The following is a 20,837-nucleotide window of genomic DNA, read 5'->3' on the forward strand; positions in this document are numbered from 1 at the left end:
CAGGTGTTCTAAGACTCAGTGGTACACATAAAAATGAAGGAATGAGTTAGTTCAAATTTCACTTACGATAAAAATGCAATGCTGGTGTCAGCTTTCATGTAAGATGCAGTTACTCGATTTCAAAAGGTGTGGCCATGCAAGGAAAAGTGAGAGCTTGGGTTGGGATCCCCTTGAATATCTGAAGGGGACAGACTCTTCAGCAGAGCCTGCTGTGATAGGACAAGGGGTTTCAAACCGAAGAGGGGAGATTTAGGTTTCCTTATTTAGATATAAGGAAGGAGTTGAGTACAGTAAGGGCAGTGAGGCACAGGTTGCCCAGAGAGGTGGTGGTTCCCCATCCCTGCACACAGCCGGGGTCATGGGATGGGGCTGTGAGCACTGATGGAGCTGTGGGTGTCCCAGTTCACTGTGGGATCCAATGGCCTTTAGGGGTCCTTTCCAGATCAACCCATTCTATGATGCTATGATTCATAGAGGAATAAGGGCTACTGAGTAGAACAGCAGAGAACCAAGCGCCATGGCAAATTTCACATCGAGAATAAACAGAATTCAAGTTTTTTTTCTTGCATCTGCCTAGAGCAGAAGTCCAAAGCAATGAAGCCCCCAAATACCATGTATTTCATAGACACACGGAGTCATTATGGTTGGAAAAGACCTCCCAAGCTCCCCAGTCCCAACTCCAACCCATCCCACCAAGCCCACTCACCATGTCCCTCAGTGCCACATCCCTGCAGTTCTGGATCACCTCCAGGGACGATGACTCCCCCACTACCTGGGCAGTCTGTGCCACTGCATCACTGCTCTTTGGAGAAGGAACTGTTCCTAATATCCAACCTGAACCTCCTCTGGAGCAAATTCCTTACATACTGTCCATGGCAGCAGTCTGACAGTTTATGAGGGTGGAGAGTGATAGGACAAGGGGGAATGGCTTTAAAGGGAGACAGGGGAGGTTTAGGTTGGATATGAGGAGGAAGTTTTTCATCCAGAGGTGGTGAGGCAGTGGAACAGGTTGCCCAAGGAGGCTGTGGATGCCCCATCCCTGCAGGCATCCAAGGCCAGGCTGGATGTGGCTCTGGGCAGCCTGGGCTGCTGGTTGGTGACCTGCACACAGCAGGGGGTTGGGACTGGATGAGCATTGTGCTCCTTTGCAACCCAGGCCATTCTGTCATTCTGTGATATTCTGGCAGAATGCCCTGTACCTTTGATGCTCCAGCCATTCACAACAGTGGGTGTATCCTTGATCCCCAATGGATAGAGGAATCTGCAGCCCAGCTTAGAGGCCAACCTGCAGCAAGCACAGCTTATTTTCTTTTAAATCACTCAAACCTGAGTGTAGGAAGAAACAGGTATCTCCAAAGTGATCTACTTCCCCATCTCAATTCTCCAAGCTAACGTCTCACACGAGAGCAAAGCACACACCTATGCTTAGGCTCCCAAGTCATTTGGTTTTATCCTATATTCGTCTCAGAAGTAAAAATATAAAAGATAATATGTAACACAAGTGTCTTACATAAACAACCTTTGGATGCATCTTGTGTTCTTGCAATTCGAGTCCATGACACCGTACTTCACCCATCCACAAGGCATGTCTGCAATTAATAGGGTGCAAGCAGAGCACTGTGGGCGCCCCATTCTGGAGAGGCCCAAAGCCATGGGCTGAGCTGGGGGGTACCCAGCCAATGGCAGGTTGGGGCTGGGGGAGCTCTAAGGTCCAACCCAACCACCCTATGATTCTGTGAAGCAGCAGCACTGCATTCCCACTGCGTGCACGGTTGTGGTTCCCCACAGATCACTACAAACCCTTTGGCAAGAACTGTTCCAGCAGAACCTCCCTGAGCCCACGGGCTGATAGCACATGTGCCAGCTCCAGCATAATGTGCATTTCAGGGTAAATGGCTCCACAGCTCAGTGAATTGCACGTCCCCAGCGTGCAACTCCAGCAGGTGAAGTCAGGCATGGGGAGGAAGGCTGCACACAGCATATGCAGGGTGACAACTACACAGCTACAAGTAATGCAACATGAAGCAGAGTGCAAGATTAACCTACATTTGGTCTGACCACGTGCTTGCTCTGTGCCAGTGTTTGTGCACGTGTTTGAGCTTGTGGTATTTCTTTACAAGATTATTTTTTTTAGCACATATGGTGAGTTGCTGGGTTTGACAGGAAGGGCTGAATTCTGCTTTCTCTTTCATGCCTTCCCATGCAACGTAGCCACTGAGTTAAAATTCTGACAATGTAATTATTTTTAAATGGAAGAAGCATAATAGAGATGGGTGTGACATGCACAGGTGAGTCTTGGTTGAGGGTTTTGATCTCAGCATTCCAGTAGGGCACCAGCACAGGCTGCCCAGGAAGGTATGATAGAAAAGAGGAGAGGAGTATGATAGAAAAGGGGAGATGTGGCACTTGGGGACATGGCTTAGAGCAGTCACAGATATGGGCTGTTGGTTGGAGTGGATGATCTCCTTGGTCTTTCCAACCTTAATGATTCCATGACTCTATGATCCTATGATGATGGAGCTAAGGGAAAGCTCTGTGGGGCTGAGTCACATTCCCCCCACCCTGACCCTTAACAGACAAAGCTGAGGTGCAAATTTGCTCTGTGTAACAGAGAGCAGAATTTGGTGCCTATTTCTGAAGATATTATACTATTAAAACACATCATATTTAATGGAGCAACACTCAGTCCACGCTGCTTATGGTCTCATCTTTCCTTAGGAGCTACCCCTGCTTGCAAAAGGCACAAAAGTGGATAAAATGTAGAAAATGTGTTAAAAATGCCCTCTGCAAGTGTGGCAGCCATCAGCATCACTGGGGCATGGATGATGATGTGAGGGGAAAACACACTGACTCCAGTTCCCCACCATAGGATTTGTCCCATGGTATTGGATCTGCAAACACTGGGAGCTCCTCAGGGAATCTGGGAAAAGGGCAGCATGGCAGATGGCTGCATGGCCACATTTCCTCCTAATTAACCAAAACGAGGGCTGGCATAAATGCACAAAGCAATTACAGGGCAACTGCTGGTCCCACGCTGACTGCACCAAAGCTGTCACAAAATAGAAGAGTGCAAGGAGGGCTGGGGAAGCTTCATAGATCTGCACCATCTGCAAACCCAGATCTACAAAGGTGCGATGCTATCCCCCTCCTAAAGCAAAACCAAACCATAAACCAACAAAAATTGGTGGAATAAAAATTAAAAGCACACATCTACAGCTCATCTGTGATGAACAGGAAGGAGGATTCGTTATTGCTGAGCACCAGCCTTGGCGTGCAGCAAAGGTTTACGGCCTCTCCACTGGGTAAATAACATGCATTTGGAAAGCAGATGATGTGCAAATACTTCTTCCTTTGGAGCTGTTCCAAGCTTCATCAAGAAATAAAGCATGCAAGGGATAAGTGTATTAAGCAGGTACTTAATTGAGAGACGAGACGAGAGACGCAAGCACCGTCTCCCAGGCACAGCATGCGTGCTTTAAGCACACTCCTGGATTGATATTTATTGCAACTGACAGAGCAGAAAGGCTCGGAAAAAGCACTCTTTCCCCCTCCATAAATAATTCACCCATCGTAACAGTTCATAAAATGTTTATATTAAGTAATAATTAAATATTGCATTGCCTAAAAAGAATAACTTAGGTTGGAGCCGGGATGAAGGATGGGGGGAAGTTGTTGCCCTATGGCTGTTACATTGGGTTCTCTCTGCTGGGTTAAAGGGGCAGTTTCCCAGCAAAAGGGCTTTTCCCATTGATCTCCTTGGGAGGAGAACATGGATCTGTTTTCACATATGAAGTTGCGTGGTTTTCCATGCAAAGGCTTTGAGCCAGGCAGGGTGGGGTCAGCAGTCCCACATTAACCCTATTAATTACTGAGCAATGACTTTTGATTTCAAACCACCAGCTATGCACACAGGCTTCAAGCCCATTAAGGGGTTATTCGGTCTTTGGTCATGGAGAAACACAAGGTCCAACATGGCATCAGCCTCCAACACAACCTCAGCACGGGATAAAGCCTGGCAGGGAGAGCAGTGGGTGATGGCTGATAACATCAATCAAATGTCATCATGCATGCATACACCCAGGCAACTCTTATTAGACCTTTAATTGCTTGATCCAACCTGTGCCCTGGGGAACGTAAAGAAAAGCAAGCAGCACCAAGGTCACTGCAGGCAGAAAATCAATGCGGGCAATGAATGCTAAGGACTTTCTTTCCCCTTAGTTTCAAAAAGAGGGACTGTGGAGACATCCTGCTGCCATCTCCAGAGGCCACAACATCTCTCAGCCCTGCTCCAGCAAAACATTGGGTACGTTCTTCCATTCAACACCCAAGCCCTGCTCCTCTCCATGGGTTGGAGCATCCCAATGGACCGTGCATCTCTGCAAAGACAGTTATCTGCCTCCTTCGTGCTCTGCATCCTGCCCACAATAACTGAACACCTTCCTCCTCTTTGGTGACCAGAAAGTGATCCTTTCTGCACTCCTCACCTCCCTGAAGGACCTCCTTTGCTCCACAGCTCTACCAAAATACAAAGCCAAATCCTGAATAAGAGTTAACCTGAGGCTTTCCTCATGTGTAAGGACGATACACCTTATGCATCACGTTCCTCTACATACATACCAGTACATTACTTTTTTTGGTGTGGTTTTTTAATTACTATTTCCTAGATTTTCTTTTTCAATGCAATAATATTACTGACATCTGGTTTTTGAGCTACCACTGTTATTTCTCCCTATTTGTCACACCCCTATCTCTCCTGAACAGCTTCACAGCATCGCAGAATCGCTTGGGTTGGAAGGGACCTCAAGGATCACGAAGCTCCAACCCTCCACCACACGCAGGGCCACCAACCTCCACATTTCATACCAGCCCAGGCTGCCCAGGGCCCCATCCAGCCTGGCCTTGAACACCTCCAGGGATGGACAGGGCATCCACAGCCTCTCTGGGCAGCTGCTCCACACCTCACCACTCTCTCTGTAAAGAACTTCCCTCTGCCCATTTATTTCAGGCTGTTTCACCAATATGCCAAGATCTCTTTGAATTCCAATTCCAGCATGCAAAATGATTTCACCAAACATAAATTGGTGGACTCAGCATACTGATGAAATATATAGCACTGTACAGGCAGTCAGGTGGGGTGATCCTAAAGTCACTTTCTGCCCTTAAAAAGCTCCTACATACCATAAGGTATTGGTTACTATTGTACTAGGGAGGTATTGTCCATGGTAACTTGCAGATAACTAGTGATAGGATGAGAGGTAATGGCTTTACATCACTCCAGAGGTGATTCAGGTGGGATATTAGGGAAATTCCTTCTCCAAAGAGCAGTGATGCACTGGCACAGGCTGCCCAAGGAGTGGGGGTGGTCACCATCCCTGAAGGTGTTCCAGAACTGTGAAGATGTGGCACTGAGAAACACGTCGGTGGGCAAGGAGGGGTGGATTGGGCTTGGAGATCTCGGAGGGCTTTTCCAACTTTAATGATTCTATGGGATATTTAAGACTGGTTGCCTTTCCCAACTGATCAAAATGAGAACTTAGTTATTTCCACCAAGGCCAGATGATCTGTGCTCTCACAGCAGGAGGAGAGTATTACAGCTGCAGCACATTACATACAGTCAAGGAGTCATAGAGTCATGGAGTCATGGAGTCATAGAGTCATGGAGTCATGGAGCCATGGAGTCATGAAGTCATGGAGCCAAGGAGTCATGGAGCCATGGAGTCATGGAGTCATGGAGCCATGGAGTCATAGAGCCATGGAGCCATTGAGTCATGGAGCCATGGAGCCATGGAGCCATGGAGTCATAGAGCCATGGAGCCATGGAGTCATGGAGCCATGGAGCCATGGAGCCATGGAGTCATGGAGCCATGGTGCCATGGAGCCATGGAGTCATAGAGCCATGGAGTCACAGAATGGCTTGAGCTGTAAGGGACCTTAAAGACCATGTAGTTCCAAACCCCAAAATATGGTGTTTCTTTCAATCCTTTTTCTGTTAGCCCACTAACAAGACATACTAAAACAAAAGCCTACACAGAACAAATGGAATAGTCTAAATGATATTAAACATCTGTCCAAAAATTAGTTTGCTGTCATCAGCTGAGGGAAACCAGGAGGTGCAGTAAGGACTCAGTAGCTGGTGTCTCTTGGCCTATGTGCTGGTCAGACCACCTGAACACACTGGTACCTGAGAGTATGGAATGAATGTAAATGAATAAAGTCTACGCAAGAAAGAGGTAAAAAACAACATATTCACATATTTTGTATATAAGTATCTTCTCTTTCCATATGGTCTCACATAGGACTTTACACACTACTTTCCTATTATAGCACACTTATCCAATATATATCATATCATAGCAGTGTGTTCAATTGGCTCTGAACACACGCAGCACTCCTTCCCCTGCCCAAGAGATGTCTCCCAACGCAGCAGAGGGATGGAGTGCCCACAGCAATCAGGGCCACAGTGATTCTCATTTTGCCTTCTGCATAACACAACCATGCAACTTCTATACCAAGGGCATAGCCTCGAACCTTGGATGCTACCAGACTCTGGTCTCACACCAAGTGATATTCATATGGGCTAGAACGTGATGTCTGCTGAAATCCAGAACTCGGACCACATCAATCAACAGTATTTGCCCGTGTTTCAAGAGCAATTACAGCCTTCCTGTATTTCAGTAAATAAATAAACAAGTAGAGTGGAGAGGCTATGGAAGCAACCTGTACAGAAGTGGACCACCTCTAGACATCCTAACCCTTCCCACTGCACAAGAACAATACAAGCCTTTGCTTTTCCCATCTTGCATCACACTGAAAGCATTGTGTGAAGCACCAAGGCTAGAAATACGTGAAGAGACACTGGAAGAACAGATCATAGAATTACAGAATCACCAAGGTTGGAAAAGACCTACAAGATCACCCAGTCCAACCATCCACCCATCACCAATAGCTCTCACTAATCCATGTCCCTCAACACAACGTCCAAATGTTCCTTGAACACCTCCAGGGTTTGTGACTCCACCACCTCCCTGGGCAGCCCATTCCAGTGCCTGACCACTCTTTTGGAGAAGTAGATGTAGAGATATTAGATCGTAGATTGTAGTAGGTGTTGAGATAGGAAGAGACAAGTCTTGCTCCTAGCCAAAGCAGCGGCACTTCACATTTAATGAGACATCATCCAGTTGTTCACTTCCATCTTCATATATCCCACCACCCTCGGTCCAAAATTCCAGGAGCCAGGCTTTGCAAAAGCTGCTCAAATGTTGGATTTAATGATCCTTATGAGTCCCTTCCAACTCAGGATATTCTCAGATTCTATGATTCTACTACAGTGCTGTCAGCACTTCAAAATTTTAAATCCTGAGATGTATCCTGGCTTCCATAAGCCCAGCAAAGAATGGAAAAATCAGACTTTTGCATCTAATTCCCCCCTTAGTTTAAATAACTTCCCCAAAACAGAGCTCACTCTATTGCCCTGGCAGCAAAGTGTGGCTCAAACTGCAAGAATACCTTGCAAGATGACCTCCTGGCAGAGCTCAGGGTTGATGGAGCCTCAAAATCCATCAAATGGAGGTGGGAACGGAAAGGGTACTCTGCTTGCTGGGAATGGCATCCTATTGGCACCTGCTCCATGAAGGTCTCTGCCAAGAAAGCATCAGCCCCACTGCTTCCCAAACTGGGGAATGGGAAAAGTTGAGAGTTGCAACCCTGTCTGTATTTCCAGCCCTGCCTCCACGGGGAGAAGCAAAGGGAAATGCTGGAGGAAGGCTGAAGCTCAGCCATCAGGGCTGATCCTGAAGGACTTTCTGACCCTTCACCCAGCACCCAGACACAAACCTTGGGTTTCTGTACTGCAACACACTGGCCTGTCAAACTCTGACCATCTCAAGTCCGATTTTCTGCTGGTTACACTGGATTTCTGGCTGAACCCAGAACCTGCCCAGCTCCCCATAAATGCATGGTTTCTAAGATGTCTGCTTGTCTTTGCTTTAGGAGAAGTACATTAGCTTCCTTTCTATGGGAAATGAACTCTCTCCCCATCTTCCCCCCTCTACCTGTGTAGCTGGATTAATGGGAAGGAAGTGGTCAGGTGCTGGCACAGGTTGCCCAGGGAGTGGTGGAGTCATCCCTGGGGATGTTCCAGAACTGTGGGGATGTGGCACTGAGGGATGTGGGCAGTGGGCATGGCGGGGTGGGCTGGGGTTGGGCTTGGGGATCTTGGAGGGCTTTTCCAGCCTTTATGATTCCACAGTCCTATGAATTGGGAGAAACATGAACAAAGAGGAAAATATCCACCAGTTCACCTAATGATTGCATGTAAGCATCATTTAATCAACAGCTCGCATTTACACAAAGCACTCCCACAGGAAGCGCACAGATTATAAAGGCAGCAAGATGAGGACGAGCATGGAAAAGCAAATGTGAGGCATCAAGATGAGGATTTAAATCCCCAACAAACCCGCAGGAGAGCAGTGATCTGCAAGACAACGTGCTGTCCTGCAGGGTGTGGGTATACAATGCCCTGTGCACTGCTGCTTGCTTTGCAGCAGCCCATGCAAACCCGTGGGATCCCAAAGCAGCAGCAGCCTCTGCATGCACGCACTGTTGCAGTGCTGCAGGGTTTCCTCAGGTGAAGGCACCGTGTAAGAAAAGGAGCTATTAATAGGAAAGCAAAACACGTTTGCTACAGAGCACCTGCAATGCTGGGCTTGGGGAGGGGAGATGAGGCGGAGGTTAAAGCAGTCACTGAGCAGCCCAGTGTGGGTGTAATATATATAAACACAGCGAGAGAGAGGACATCTGAAGGGTATCCAAGGTGCTGAGTTATCAATCCAAAGAAATTACACTTGCATCCTCCAAGGGTTCCCTGAAGCTGCCCTTCCCTGCTGCTCAGCACAGCGCAGCAAGGCTCACCTGCAGATATCAGCACCAGTGCTATGCTCACATCCAGCAAAGAGCAAAGGAGAGCAAGACTGATAGAGGGAGAGTGCAGAAGTACTTAGAAATCGAAGGGTTGTTCTGCTGGTAGGAGACAGGGAAAGCAAAGGTCATGCTCTAAATGTGAGAGGAGACAAATTTACAGCAGCTATTCGTGATTTATTTGGCAAAGGAAGGGCAGAGAGAGTCCCGCTGTCTAAATGAGATGATCTCTCTCCTCTTATCTTTATTTATTGTTTGCTTTACAGCAGTAGCCTGAAGCTGCCATGTGGCATTGGGGTCTGCTCGGCAGCATCTGCTCCTGCATGCACTGCTGTCCAAACAGGCACAGCAGCGATGGGGAGGGGAGGAGGAGGGATGTCTGACACGTCCTTTGATACTATAACTGACTTAGCAGACAAAGAAAATGTGAAAATCTATCGAAAGCATTTGATACCGTGCCACGTGGGAGATTATTAATTAAGCCAGCGAATACGAACAACAGCCGAACGAGAAACTGGGCATGGGAAATGGAAATGCAAAGCGTTAACGCTGAGCTGCAGCCTGGAAGGAGGCTAGCGGTGCTTAACGGTGCTGAGGTTGACTTTGGCACACAAAAGTAGGGCAACGCTGCTGAGACCTCCTAATGGCACAACACTGTAGGCAGCACCAGGAGGAAGGAGGATCAGGATAGCATGCAGGAAGAAAGGGAAGGACCTTGACTGCCATGCTCAAAATGGGGTGAAAATCCAGCATGAAGCTCCAGGCTGGGCTCTAATCACTGGGATTTCTTGCTATGGGATGGCAGCTCCATGGCTGGAAGTGCCTAAGGAGAATGAAGGGGTCAGCAGAGGTAGTGATGGCCACAAAGATGGTGTGGTGGGGTCAGGAAGAGATGGGCATCTCCTCCCCATACCCACAAGCAGCATGATGGATCCACATTTTAGAAATGCTGGTTCCCCCCAGGAAGAGGGAGAGAACAGTTGATCTGGGGAACAGAAAAAGACTAAGCAATGGGATGTCTATAATTGGATGTTACTGTTCAGTGCGTTCCATCCAATCCTATGTGCCTTGGAGTCCCTGTCAAGGTGACCACAGCAGAGCAGGAGCAGAGAAAAAACTGCTCAGGTCCATCAACAACTCCATCACCAGAATGCCACCTCCTGTTCAACCTCACCCTGCAGCACACAGCCACAAAATTCTGCTCTGCCTACACTGCTTCCAGCTGAGTCTGAGGATGGATGCTGTCCACTTCAGGGTGAGTGCAGGCAATATGACTTTTGGGTTGGAATGCCAACAAGACTCTTTCCCAGCTGATGGACAGACCACATCCAGGGGAGACCACTCATAAAACTGTAGAATGATGGAATCCTTAAGGTTGGAAAAGACCTCCCAGCTCCCCGAGCCCAACCCATCCCCACTGTGCCCACTGACCATGTCCCCAGGTGCCATATCTACACATCTCCTGAACACCTAAGATGCAGAGCGTGATAAAACAGCTGCAACACTCATTTCAATCCTCTCCACGTCTCACTATGAGAGCCTTCTCCATGCCATTGTCCCACACAACGGTCCTTGGAGCACCATCAAGATCTGCTAAGGGTATGCACAGAACCAAAGCCACTCAATATCTCCCACTGAACCTCCTTTTCCGGATGGATGAAAACTCCCCGTTCCTTTCCCTTCCTTGCAGCTGGCAGCAATCTTGGATCCACACATCTGTATGGATTAACTTATCATCACTCCCATGCAAAATGAGAAGTCATAGCTAAACGACATTGGGAGATTAAGTCTGCCCAGAAAAGCTCTGATTCATTATCTCCTCCATCCTATCTCAGAACTGGGATGTGGACCAGATGATGTCAGGAGGTCCTTCCAACCCTACATTCCCAGTTCCATAGTGATGGAGCATGAATTCCCCATCCTTGTGTGAGTGGCTCCAAGGAGGACATCCCTCCTGAGTCAGCTCCTCTGCATCTCACACTACACAGCAGCTCCAGCACTGAGTCATTCATCCCTGCAGCTCCTACACTTCCCATTTGCTCCACGTCTTCAGCACCTCCAGGGCTTGAGATGAGCGACAGCGCATTATCAACAGGCACTTCGTTAATACTACAGGAGTCATCACTATTCCTCTCATTTCCTCTGATAGGAAAAGAAATTGGTGGGAAAAATAAATAAAAGCTTTGGTAAAAAAAAAAAAAAATACATATATATATATGTCTCTGGTGAAGAATCTGAAAACAAAGCTTCACAGTATTGCTTCTCATGGGGAAATTCATTGCACTATCACTCGCTTCAGCACAAAGGGAGCGATGTTTCTCATTTGAGATTTCCCCTTTCATTTTTTCTCCAGGGAAAAATACACAAACTCAGTTTTCCTCCTTGCTGAAAGATGTCCTTATGTGGTCCCTCAAGGTCTGCAGGGAGCAAAGAGGAGCAGTGCAAACTGGCCCCATAGCTTTGCCTGGGCAGCCCATGTTTTGGGAAGGGATCAGCTGGTCCCTGGGAAGCCCTGTTTCAGTTTCCCCACTGCAGAAGAGAAATAAGACCCTACATGGCAAGCAGATCCCAACATGCACAACTTGATCACCTTCAAGCCTACTTGCTCCCAAGGGGTTCAAACCACACACTGCTCCAGGAGTCACTTCACTTACAGAAACCATTAGGATTGGACATGCACTCGGTCATTTCCCTACTCAAATGGTTTTCCCATTTATTCTGTAGGATCTCTGAGGCACGTGAAGTCTCCTCCAGATGTGCAGTGCTGCCATAGCTGCTCTGGGCTTGCTGAAGGCTTGAGTGAGCATGGTGGAGATGGGGTGATGGCTGGACTTGGGGATCTTGGAGGTCTTTGTCCAACCTTAATGATTCTATGAGTGCGCATGGTGGGGATGGGTCAGTGGTTGGACAAGACAGTCTTGGATGTCTCTTCAATCTTAATGACAATGATTGTATGAGTGGGCATTTGTGGGGATGGGTCAGTGGTTGGACAAGTCAGTCTTGGATGTCTCTTCCAATCTTAACGATTCTATTATTCTAAATAATCCTCCAGCACCAGGGCTGGGAGCAGCCTCCATCCTCCATGGCCATCACCATCAGGACACTCTCTGCTCTATCACTCTGAGCAGACCCAAGTGTTCACAGCACACGGTCCCTGCAATATTCTCTATACAGAGGTAAAAAGGGGAATTCCTCCCTTTCTCATGCACTGATGACCTTGGGCTCATCGCTGAACGCATCCCATGCTCTGTCCCAAACTCCCCAGTAAACAACACAGCATCACAGCACACTGACAAGCCATTAGTGCTGTGTTCTTTGGTTTCACCAAAGGTCAGTTCCCAGCTCTGGAGCATCACATTACGCTGATTCGTAGCACTGGAAGGAAATCTTCCCCAGTTCTGCCTCCAGCCAGCAGTCACACACCAGCAAAGGGCACAGAGGACAAAGCCCCACGTTAGCCACCCCTGGGTTGTTAGGGGGTAATTCTGGCTGCTGGGTGGCCCCATCCTTGGAGTGGAACCTTCATCCTTGGAGATGTTCAAATCTCACCTAACCCTGCACAATCCTATACAGGTAGCAAGACCAAGAGCAGTGGGGTTTTACACAGTAATGGGGATTCGCAGAGTTTGGCTTTCAGAAACCCAAACATGAAGCAACGCTTATAAGATGCCTTATAAGATTCGAACAGAAGCTGAGAGCAATCAGCCACAATATCAAGCCTTCGTGTTCCTATTGGGCCCAGCACCTGAACCCATCTGACCCCTCTGCACAGGGGGGACATGCAGCTGTAGGGATTTGTTGGAGCAGACTATGGGGTGCACATAGGGGTGGAACGGCAAGCAATCTGCATCTAAATAATTACATAAATAAACCTAATTATCTTTTGTAGCAATGGAAGAGTGCAACATGACAGCTCTCCAGCTCTATTCCCAATCCCAAAACAGACAACTCGAAAATCCCTGCCCATCCTCTGCCATCTCAGAGCACCTGAACCACCGCATCCCCAGAGAGATGGATGTGGTGCCTCCAAAATACAGCAAAAACAAGCAAAAATAAACCCTAAATCCCATTGCTTGAGCCATCTCCCACCTGGACAATAGGGACAGTGGGACAGAAAACCCAGCTTCACAGTAAACCTGCAAGGATTTACTATCTGCCTGGTGGCAGAGCACGACCTCCAAACCCCCCTTAGGGAAGAAAACCCAACCTACCGCTGTGCACATAGGCACAGGAACAAGGAAAAAGCTGCAGTCACACCTAGGTCACAAAGCAGCTCCCCCCAGCTCTGCTCTCTGCCCATCCCCACCCTCAGCAGAGGTGGGCACTGCCAAAGAAAGCTCTGGAAAACACAATCTCAGCAAATCCTCCTTGCAAACACCCGTGCAGGGCAGCAGCCACTTTGTTTTGCATTCCCGACGCATCCGACCCCGCTCAGAAATACAAGCAAAGCGAGGAGATTAATGCTGCGAATGATAAAAGGGGTGAAATCAGGGCACTGAGACTGGGGTGGGGAATAAAAGGGGAGGGGGAGGGGGGGAAACAAGGGACGTGCCGCCCCACGCTGTGCCGTGTTAAACATGGCAGCATCCCAAGGCTGCCCCACCCAAGCAGCGCAGGGCGCGCGTCACCCGCATCCCAACGCGGCCCTGGGATGCTTTGTCTTGGAGATGCTGCTGGCCCAGCATGCCTGGGGCCCAGGGATGGTGCTGTAGGGATGTAGTGGGGTCTGTGAAGCCAGGGACAGGGATGTTTCTGGATGCAGGGATGCTGTCGGGATGCGGGGATGATGTCAGGATGCAGTGGGGTCTCTGGATTGTAAGAGGCAGGGATGCTGTCGGGATACAGGGATGCTCTCAGGATATAGGGATGCTTGCAGGATGCGGGGACACTGCCAGGATACAGGGATGCAGTCAGGATCCAGGGACATTGCTGGGATGCAGGGATGCTGTTGGGATCCAAGGACACTACAGGGATACAGGGATGCTGCTGGGATACAGGGATGCTGTTGGGATGCAGGGATGCTGTCAGGATGCAGGGATGCTGTTGGGATATAGGGACACTGCTGGGACACAGCGATGCTGTCAGGATACAGGGATGCTTTCAGGATATTGGGATGCTGTCAGGATGAAGTGGGGTCTCTGAGCACCCAGAGATCCTCTCAGAAGGGACCAGCAGAGCTTTGCACATGGCAGAGAAGTGCCCAAAGCATCCGCACGGCGGGTGGGGGCCGCGCTGCAGACCCTCCCCGTAGAACCCGAACCTTCACTCCCTGCATCCCAATAAAGCGGGACGGGCCGAGAGGTGGCTACAGGGCGACAAAGCGACAGCGAAAATCCTCGGGAACCAAACCGCCCCGCCCCCCGGGGAAGGACGGGACGGCCGAGGGGGGTCTCACCTGTAGGACGAGCTGACCCCCGCCGCCACCACCTCCTCCTTGATCTGCCGGTTGAGAGCATCGGCGGCCGCCCGGCCCCGGCCCTCCTGCCCGCCCGCCTCATCGCCCCTCTGCCGCCCCTTCTCTCGGCCATCCCCGGGCCGGGCCGCCTTGGGATGCTCCTCGTCCGCCTCCGCCTCCTCCTCCTTCTTCCTCCTCTTCTCCTGAGCCGCCTTCTCGGGAGATCCGCGCTCGGGGACGAGCACGGGGGAAGGACCCGCTTTGGGGATCCACGGGTGGTCCCCTCTTTTAGGGATGGGCCAAGCGCGGAAATCCTTCTGGTACTGCGTCTCCTTCTCGAAGGGCGTATCGGACGGCTGGTACTCGCTTTTGGGTTTGCAGCTGGGCTCGGGGCGCTGCACCTTCCAGGGTTTGTAGTCGTGCCGCATCACCGAGTCCGCGGGCGGAGAGCCGTGCGGGGCCGTTCCGGGCCGTGCGGGGCCGGGAGCCGCGTCCCCCCCGCCCGCAGCCGCGGCATCGCCGCCGGGTTGGGTATCGATGGGCGCCGCCGCGCTGCGCGGGATTTGCGCGGGGAGGGGCTGCTCGGTGGCTTCGGAATATTTGGTGAAAACCAAAGGGACGGCGATATCGGCTTTATCCAGCTGGTTCCAAAAGCGGGCGATGCAGCAGGCGCGGGTGATGCAGGGCCACGCCATGGCGGCCCCGCTCCGCGCTGCTCCGCGCTGCTCCGCGCTGCTCCGCGCACTTTCCGCGCAGCGGCCGCACGCACAGAGCGGAGCGGCGCAGGGAGCGGAGCGCGAAGCCCCGCGCAACCCCCGCGCAGCGCAGCGCAGAACGGGGCGGGGCTTCTGGCGGAGGGGCGGGGCTTATCAAAGGGGCGGGGCTCAGCCAGGGGGCGGGCGCGCACCTGCGCGCATGCGCAGACGCGCAGGGCAGGGCGGTGTGTAGGAACGTTTGCGCTTGTATGTGCGTGCACATGTATGTGTGTGCACGTGTGTACACGCAACAGGACATGTCTGCACATGCACCAGCATGCGTGTGCACGCGCGTGTCTTGCGTGTGCGTTTCCGTTTGTGCACGTTTGCATGGAGGGCGGTGTGTGGGTGTGTGCATGGTTGGGTGCTTGCATGGAGGCATGTATGTGCAAGCGTGTGCCTGCATTTGGGTGTATGTGTGCGACTGTGCATGCTCACACAGCTGTGTGCATTCAGTTCGTGTGTGTGTGTGTGTTCATGTGTGCAAACCCGTGTATATGGATGCATGTGATTATGCATGTGTGAATGCTTGCATATTGCACATGTATGCGTGCATGTGTGTACCTGCATGCACGTGCATGTTTGCACGTAGAGGTGTGTTGCTGCAAGCGTATCCCTGTGTGTGCACAAACTTGCATATATGTGGTTTCACTTGTGAGCGTTTGAATGTGCGCACATAAATGTGTTTGCATGTGCAGAGACGTGTGCAGGTGTAAACATGCTTGCATGTGCAAGCGTGTGCCTGTATGTGGATGTATGTGTGTGACCGTGGCTGTGCATGCATGCATCTTCATGCGTGCACATAGCTGTGTGCATTCAGTTCACTGTGTGATTGTGCATGCATTCATGTGTGCATATCTGTGCATGTGGATGCATGTCTGTGATTATGCATATCTGAATGCTCATATACTGCATGTGTATGTGCACATGTGTGGACCTGTGTGTATGTGCGTGTTTACATGTAGATGTATGCACATACATGCACACACATCTGGACACACCTACAGAAATGCATGCATGCACATGGACACAAATGCACCTATGCACATACACACATGCAACCACATGCAACCACATGCATGCACACTTGTGCACACACATGGATGTAATGCACCCACACACCCTTCCTTGCACACCTGCATGCATTAAGGTACATATATGTGCATACACACACAGGTACATACATGTGCAAAATACAAGCATTTGCACATACACAATTACATGCGTGCATCTACATGCACACAGGAGCACATGCAAAATCACACATGCACTGTGGTGCACACAGGTGTGCAGACATAAACATGCACATGTGCAATCACACACATACACACACTTGCAAATCCATGTGCACATGCAAGTGCTCCTGTAAGAACACCCATCCATGTGCACACATACATGCACACCCATGCAGATGTATTCATACATCAGGCACACACGCACTGGCACAGATAAACTCATGCATGACATACACATGCACACAGAAACGTGTGTGTGAGCGTGCACAGATGCATGCACACACACTTGGACACAGATTTGCACTCACACACATGTGCTCGCCTATATGTGCATAAGGACATATGCACACATATGGACATATGCATGCATGCAAGCACTGCACTCTGTTATTGTGGCCAATTATCTCCCTCTGCCATTTCATTGCAGGGTTGCAGGGGTGGGATTTTCATTAAAGGCATAGGAAGCTCTTCAGCACTGGGGCTCACATCAGTTTTCCAGGAGCTCATTGCTCTGGGTATGGCAGGTACAGTGGTTGTGCACCTGCAACAGAAGCACCAATCACCACTTTCCTCTTCAAACTGACATTATAAAGGCAATTCCATGGGGAGCACAGAAGCTCTGAACACACTGCAATCCCTTTTTGCATAAGGTGCAGCAGTGCCTGGCTCCAGCCCCGCGTTTCTTTGCATGCTGCTTTCAGTTTGATGATCTGAAAGCAGGAAAACGCCACCCAAGGTCTGTAAGATTGCAAAGGGATGAAGCCCACACTAACCCAATGCAACAGCTTCCGTCCTACAGCTGCAGGGTGTCCCAGCCCTGCATCCAGCTTGCTTGCTGGGCTTTTGCACAACACCTTGCATCCATCTGGGGGCTGGGATTTTGCATGTGCACAAAGCAATGGGCTGGTTTTGCAGGAAAGCGCACAGTCATGCATCCCCCATCTCTGCTTTTTCCTGAGCTCTGCAAGGTTTGGCAGTGTCAGGAGGCTCTGCAGATACCCAGCAGTGCTGGATGAAGCTAGAGGCTGCAGAAAGAACAAATCACTCTGTGTCTCCCGGAGTGAACTGCATGGTGCTATATAAATCCTGAAGCATGGCTGCTCATTCACTTTCAGGAATCAGCAATGGAAATAACCTAATCGCTTACGTCAAGTAAAATCCATTAGCTCTAATTAGCCCAATGGAGTTGCTGGCTGCAAACCTCTCTTGGAAAGCATAGGAGTTAAAAAAAATAATAAAGTAAAAGTGCCTTAGACTTCAAATTACAGCAGAAAGCAGGAATGGCTTTCCCCTTTCTCCTGGAAAAAGGCCATGGTGCCATGATGGGACACTGGGTTGGGTTGGGGAATAGCTTTCTCTGTTCTTCTGGGGAAGGGCCATGGTGCCATGATAAGTGTTGGGTTGCACTGGGGAATGGCTTTCCCCTTTCTCCTGGACAAAGGCCATGGTGCCATGATAAAACACTGGGTTGGGTTGAAGAATAGCTTTCCCTGTTCTGGGAAAAGGCCATGGTGTCATGTTGGGATGTTGGGTTGAGAATGACCAAGGACACCATTGTCACTGCACTGGGATTTGCCCAGTGGGGTTTGATGCCACCCAAGAAAGCTGGTTTGCATGGTGCTAGGGGTATCACACTGGGGAGGAAAGCAAAGCAACCCCTGAATGTTGCAGCACCCTGAATTAGTGTTGGCTTTCAGTAGATGCCCAGGAGGCTATGCTGGGTCTCATCTGTGCAGGAATGGGTCGCATCCCTGGTGCACACATACCCCCAGTTACTGCAGGGATGGTATGCTGTCATAGGAGCAGCACAGCAAAGCTCAGTGTAAGACCTTATGGGAGGGAAGATGGTTTGATGTAAAATCATTAAAAAATGAAAATTATTAATGATAATAATAATAATAATAATAATAATAATAATAATAATAATAATAATAATGAGGGGTGCTGTGTGGAGCCAGGAGTTGAACTCAATGATCCATATGGGTCCCTCTCAACTCAGGATATTCTTCAGTTCTACGATGATAGAGACCACTGGCATCAGCTTCACAAATAGATGAGGCCCCAGCTCCAATGCAGACCCGGGTCAGAACTCTCTAAATGAGGTGTGTGCACATGGAGAAGTGCATCCAGCTCCACACCATCTTGATGAGGTGCAGAAAGATCTTTTTAGATAGATTGATATTCAATATCTCTGCTACCTCCATGTCCAAGCCACATCCTTGAAGCATCATCTCTGCACCAGGGGTGTTCCTGCAAGGATTGTCCCTTCTTTGGTCCCCAACATGTGGCACCATGGGCAAAGGAATACAGCACCACAGTAGGTGGCCACGTACAGAGGATTTTTTGTGGATTCTTGAGTCTTAAATCATTTTGTGATCACACACAACTGTGTGGATATGAAATTCCATAATGGAAATCAATGGCGAAAGAGGAATCATAGAATCACAGTCAGGGTCATAGAATGGCTTGAGTTGGACAGGACCTTGAGGCCCTTCCAGTTCCAATGTCCCGCTGTGGGCTGGGTGCCACCCATCTGATCAGGCTGCCTTGGACCCATCCTACCTGGCCTTGGGCACCTCCAGGAAAGAGAAACCAACAGATAATTACTGCAATTACGCTTTCAGCTTCCTCCTGATAACTTCCCTCCCATTGGATGCATGTCGTGGCATCGCTCCTTGCAGGTAACCCTTCAGATCCTTGGTCCTGGAGCACAGCCAGCTTCCCACGTGCAACCTGCTCCATTCTGGGTATGGGGTCCTGTGGGGTCACCCCAGGATGCTGATGTGTAAAACTCGATGACTTGCAAAACCCACAGCTCGGTGACTCAGGGCTTCATGGGTTTGCATTCGGAGATGGACATTGATCAACCCAATCACAAGGGCTGCTGATAAAGGGATTACAGGGATGACCTATTGAGGGATTAAAGGGTTTTATGCTCCTGAGCTGAATACAAGCATAGGAGATCGGATAACTGACTATAAATAACTGAGAAGGAAAAGGCCAAGGGGAATGTCAATGGAGAGGTACCATGGAACACACATGTGCAAGGAGGAATGGTGAGAAAATGAGATTTCAGTGACTGAGAATTAGGTGATACGAGTAAATGAACGGCAGCCAAATTCCCCTGGAGGTGCTGCCATGGGACTGGCAGGGAGGAGGAGTGAGCAGCACTGGGTGGCATCAGCGCATGGAAGCACAGCTCAGTGGTATCTCACTGATGCTCCCCTCCAGCCTCCCCACAACCAATCCAAGTCAGCACAGAGAACAGGAGAAGGGTGTGAAAGCAATCAGAGAAGCATGCAGGAGAGCTGGGATGGAAGAATCACCATCACAGTGATAGGATCACAGAATCAGGAAGGCTGGAAAAGCCCTCCAGGAGCCCCAACCCCTCTCCCAGCCCCCATACCCACTGCCCACATCCCTCAGTACCACATCTCCATAGCTCTGATCCCATCCCATCCCATCCCATCCCATCCCATCCCATCCATCTCATCCAACACATCCCATCCCATCCCATCCCATCCCATCCCATCCCATCCCATCCCATCCCTTAAGTGTGATTAAGTATCTTCCCCTTCTGTTACCAGCACCAGCTTATATTTCCAGCAGCAGTCATGCAAAGAACATCTAATTGTTGGAAGACCCCATCATGCAGAGCTCTGCTCCCCTGTAGCACACAGCACAGATGTGGTTTCACCAATGCACAGCAATAGCTGCATCCCTCTCCCTGACTAACTGGAAACCTCTGAGTCCTTTCAAGCTTTGGAAGATTTCAAAACCATTTCAAAGTATTTTTCTCTCCTGATTTAAGGAAACATAGATACAAAAGGCAAATAGCATGCCCATGACAGAGCAGGACATCAATATTTATTACCCAGCTGAGCCTTGGTCAGCTTTTCCACAGAGCCAACTTGTACATCAATAAATCTAGAACATGATATTTTTTACTGTAATAATGAACCATGAGCAAAAAGCTGCTCAGGGAATCAGTCATACAGCAGCTGCAGGGGTTGGCATGACATTTCTGGGGGCAAAAGTCTCTTCCCAGTGTCCCTGAAAGGAATGTCCCCTCCCTGGTCCCTACTGTGCCTCAGTGACCATGCACAGCCCAGAAGGACCCGGACCTGTGTGGAGATGCAGCACGTGGGGACATGGCTGGTGGGCACGGTGGGATGGGTTGGGGTTGGAGATCTTGGAGGGTTTTTCCAGCCTTCGTGATTCCATGATCTCTGCAGGGTGGTTTGTTTTCTTACTGCTCCTTGTTTGCCTTGGGAATTGTTGGTGCTTTCGGAAATTGCTGGTTGTTTCTCACTAGGAAAGGTCTGCAAGCAACGGAGCCGAAAGAGTTAAAAGCTTTCCCTTTCCCAGAGCAGACGGCCTGAAGACAAAGGGGAGAGATGCAAACAAGATCAGAGCCCATTATAGCTCAATTAAAGCAACCGGTGTCTTTAGGAAAAGAGCCCCCAGGGTCAGTGAGCCCAGAAAATGAAGGCAGAAAGATGTCTGTCCTTCCCATCCCGGCATGTTCCAAGGGCC

General features: G+C 49.7%; 1 protein-coding gene across 2 annotated transcripts in view; it reads right to left on the reverse strand.

Annotated features, from left to right (window-relative positions):
• MAP6 (microtubule associated protein 6) overlaps positions 1-15,135 on the reverse strand; it is a 35,965-nt gene extending 20,830 nt beyond the window's left edge. Inside the window, exon 1 of one of the 2 annotated variants that reach the window (XM_090134291.1) lies at positions 14,312-15,135. In XM_090134291.1, the coding sequence (XP_089990417.1) occupies positions 14,312-15,006 (695 nt within the window). In that variant the 5' untranslated portion in view covers positions 15,007-15,135. The remainder of the gene's footprint in view (positions 1-14,311) is intronic. The other variant, XM_031606076.2, reaches the window with a different exon arrangement.
• Between the last annotated feature and the right edge of the window lie 5,702 nt (positions 15,136-20,837).

This window comes from Phasianus colchicus, chromosome 1 (assembly GCF_987193195.1).
Source record: "Phasianus colchicus chromosome 1, bPhaCol1.hap1.1, whole genome shotgun sequence".
Classification (NCBI taxonomy): Eukaryota; Metazoa; Chordata; class Aves; order Galliformes; family Phasianidae; genus Phasianus; species Phasianus colchicus.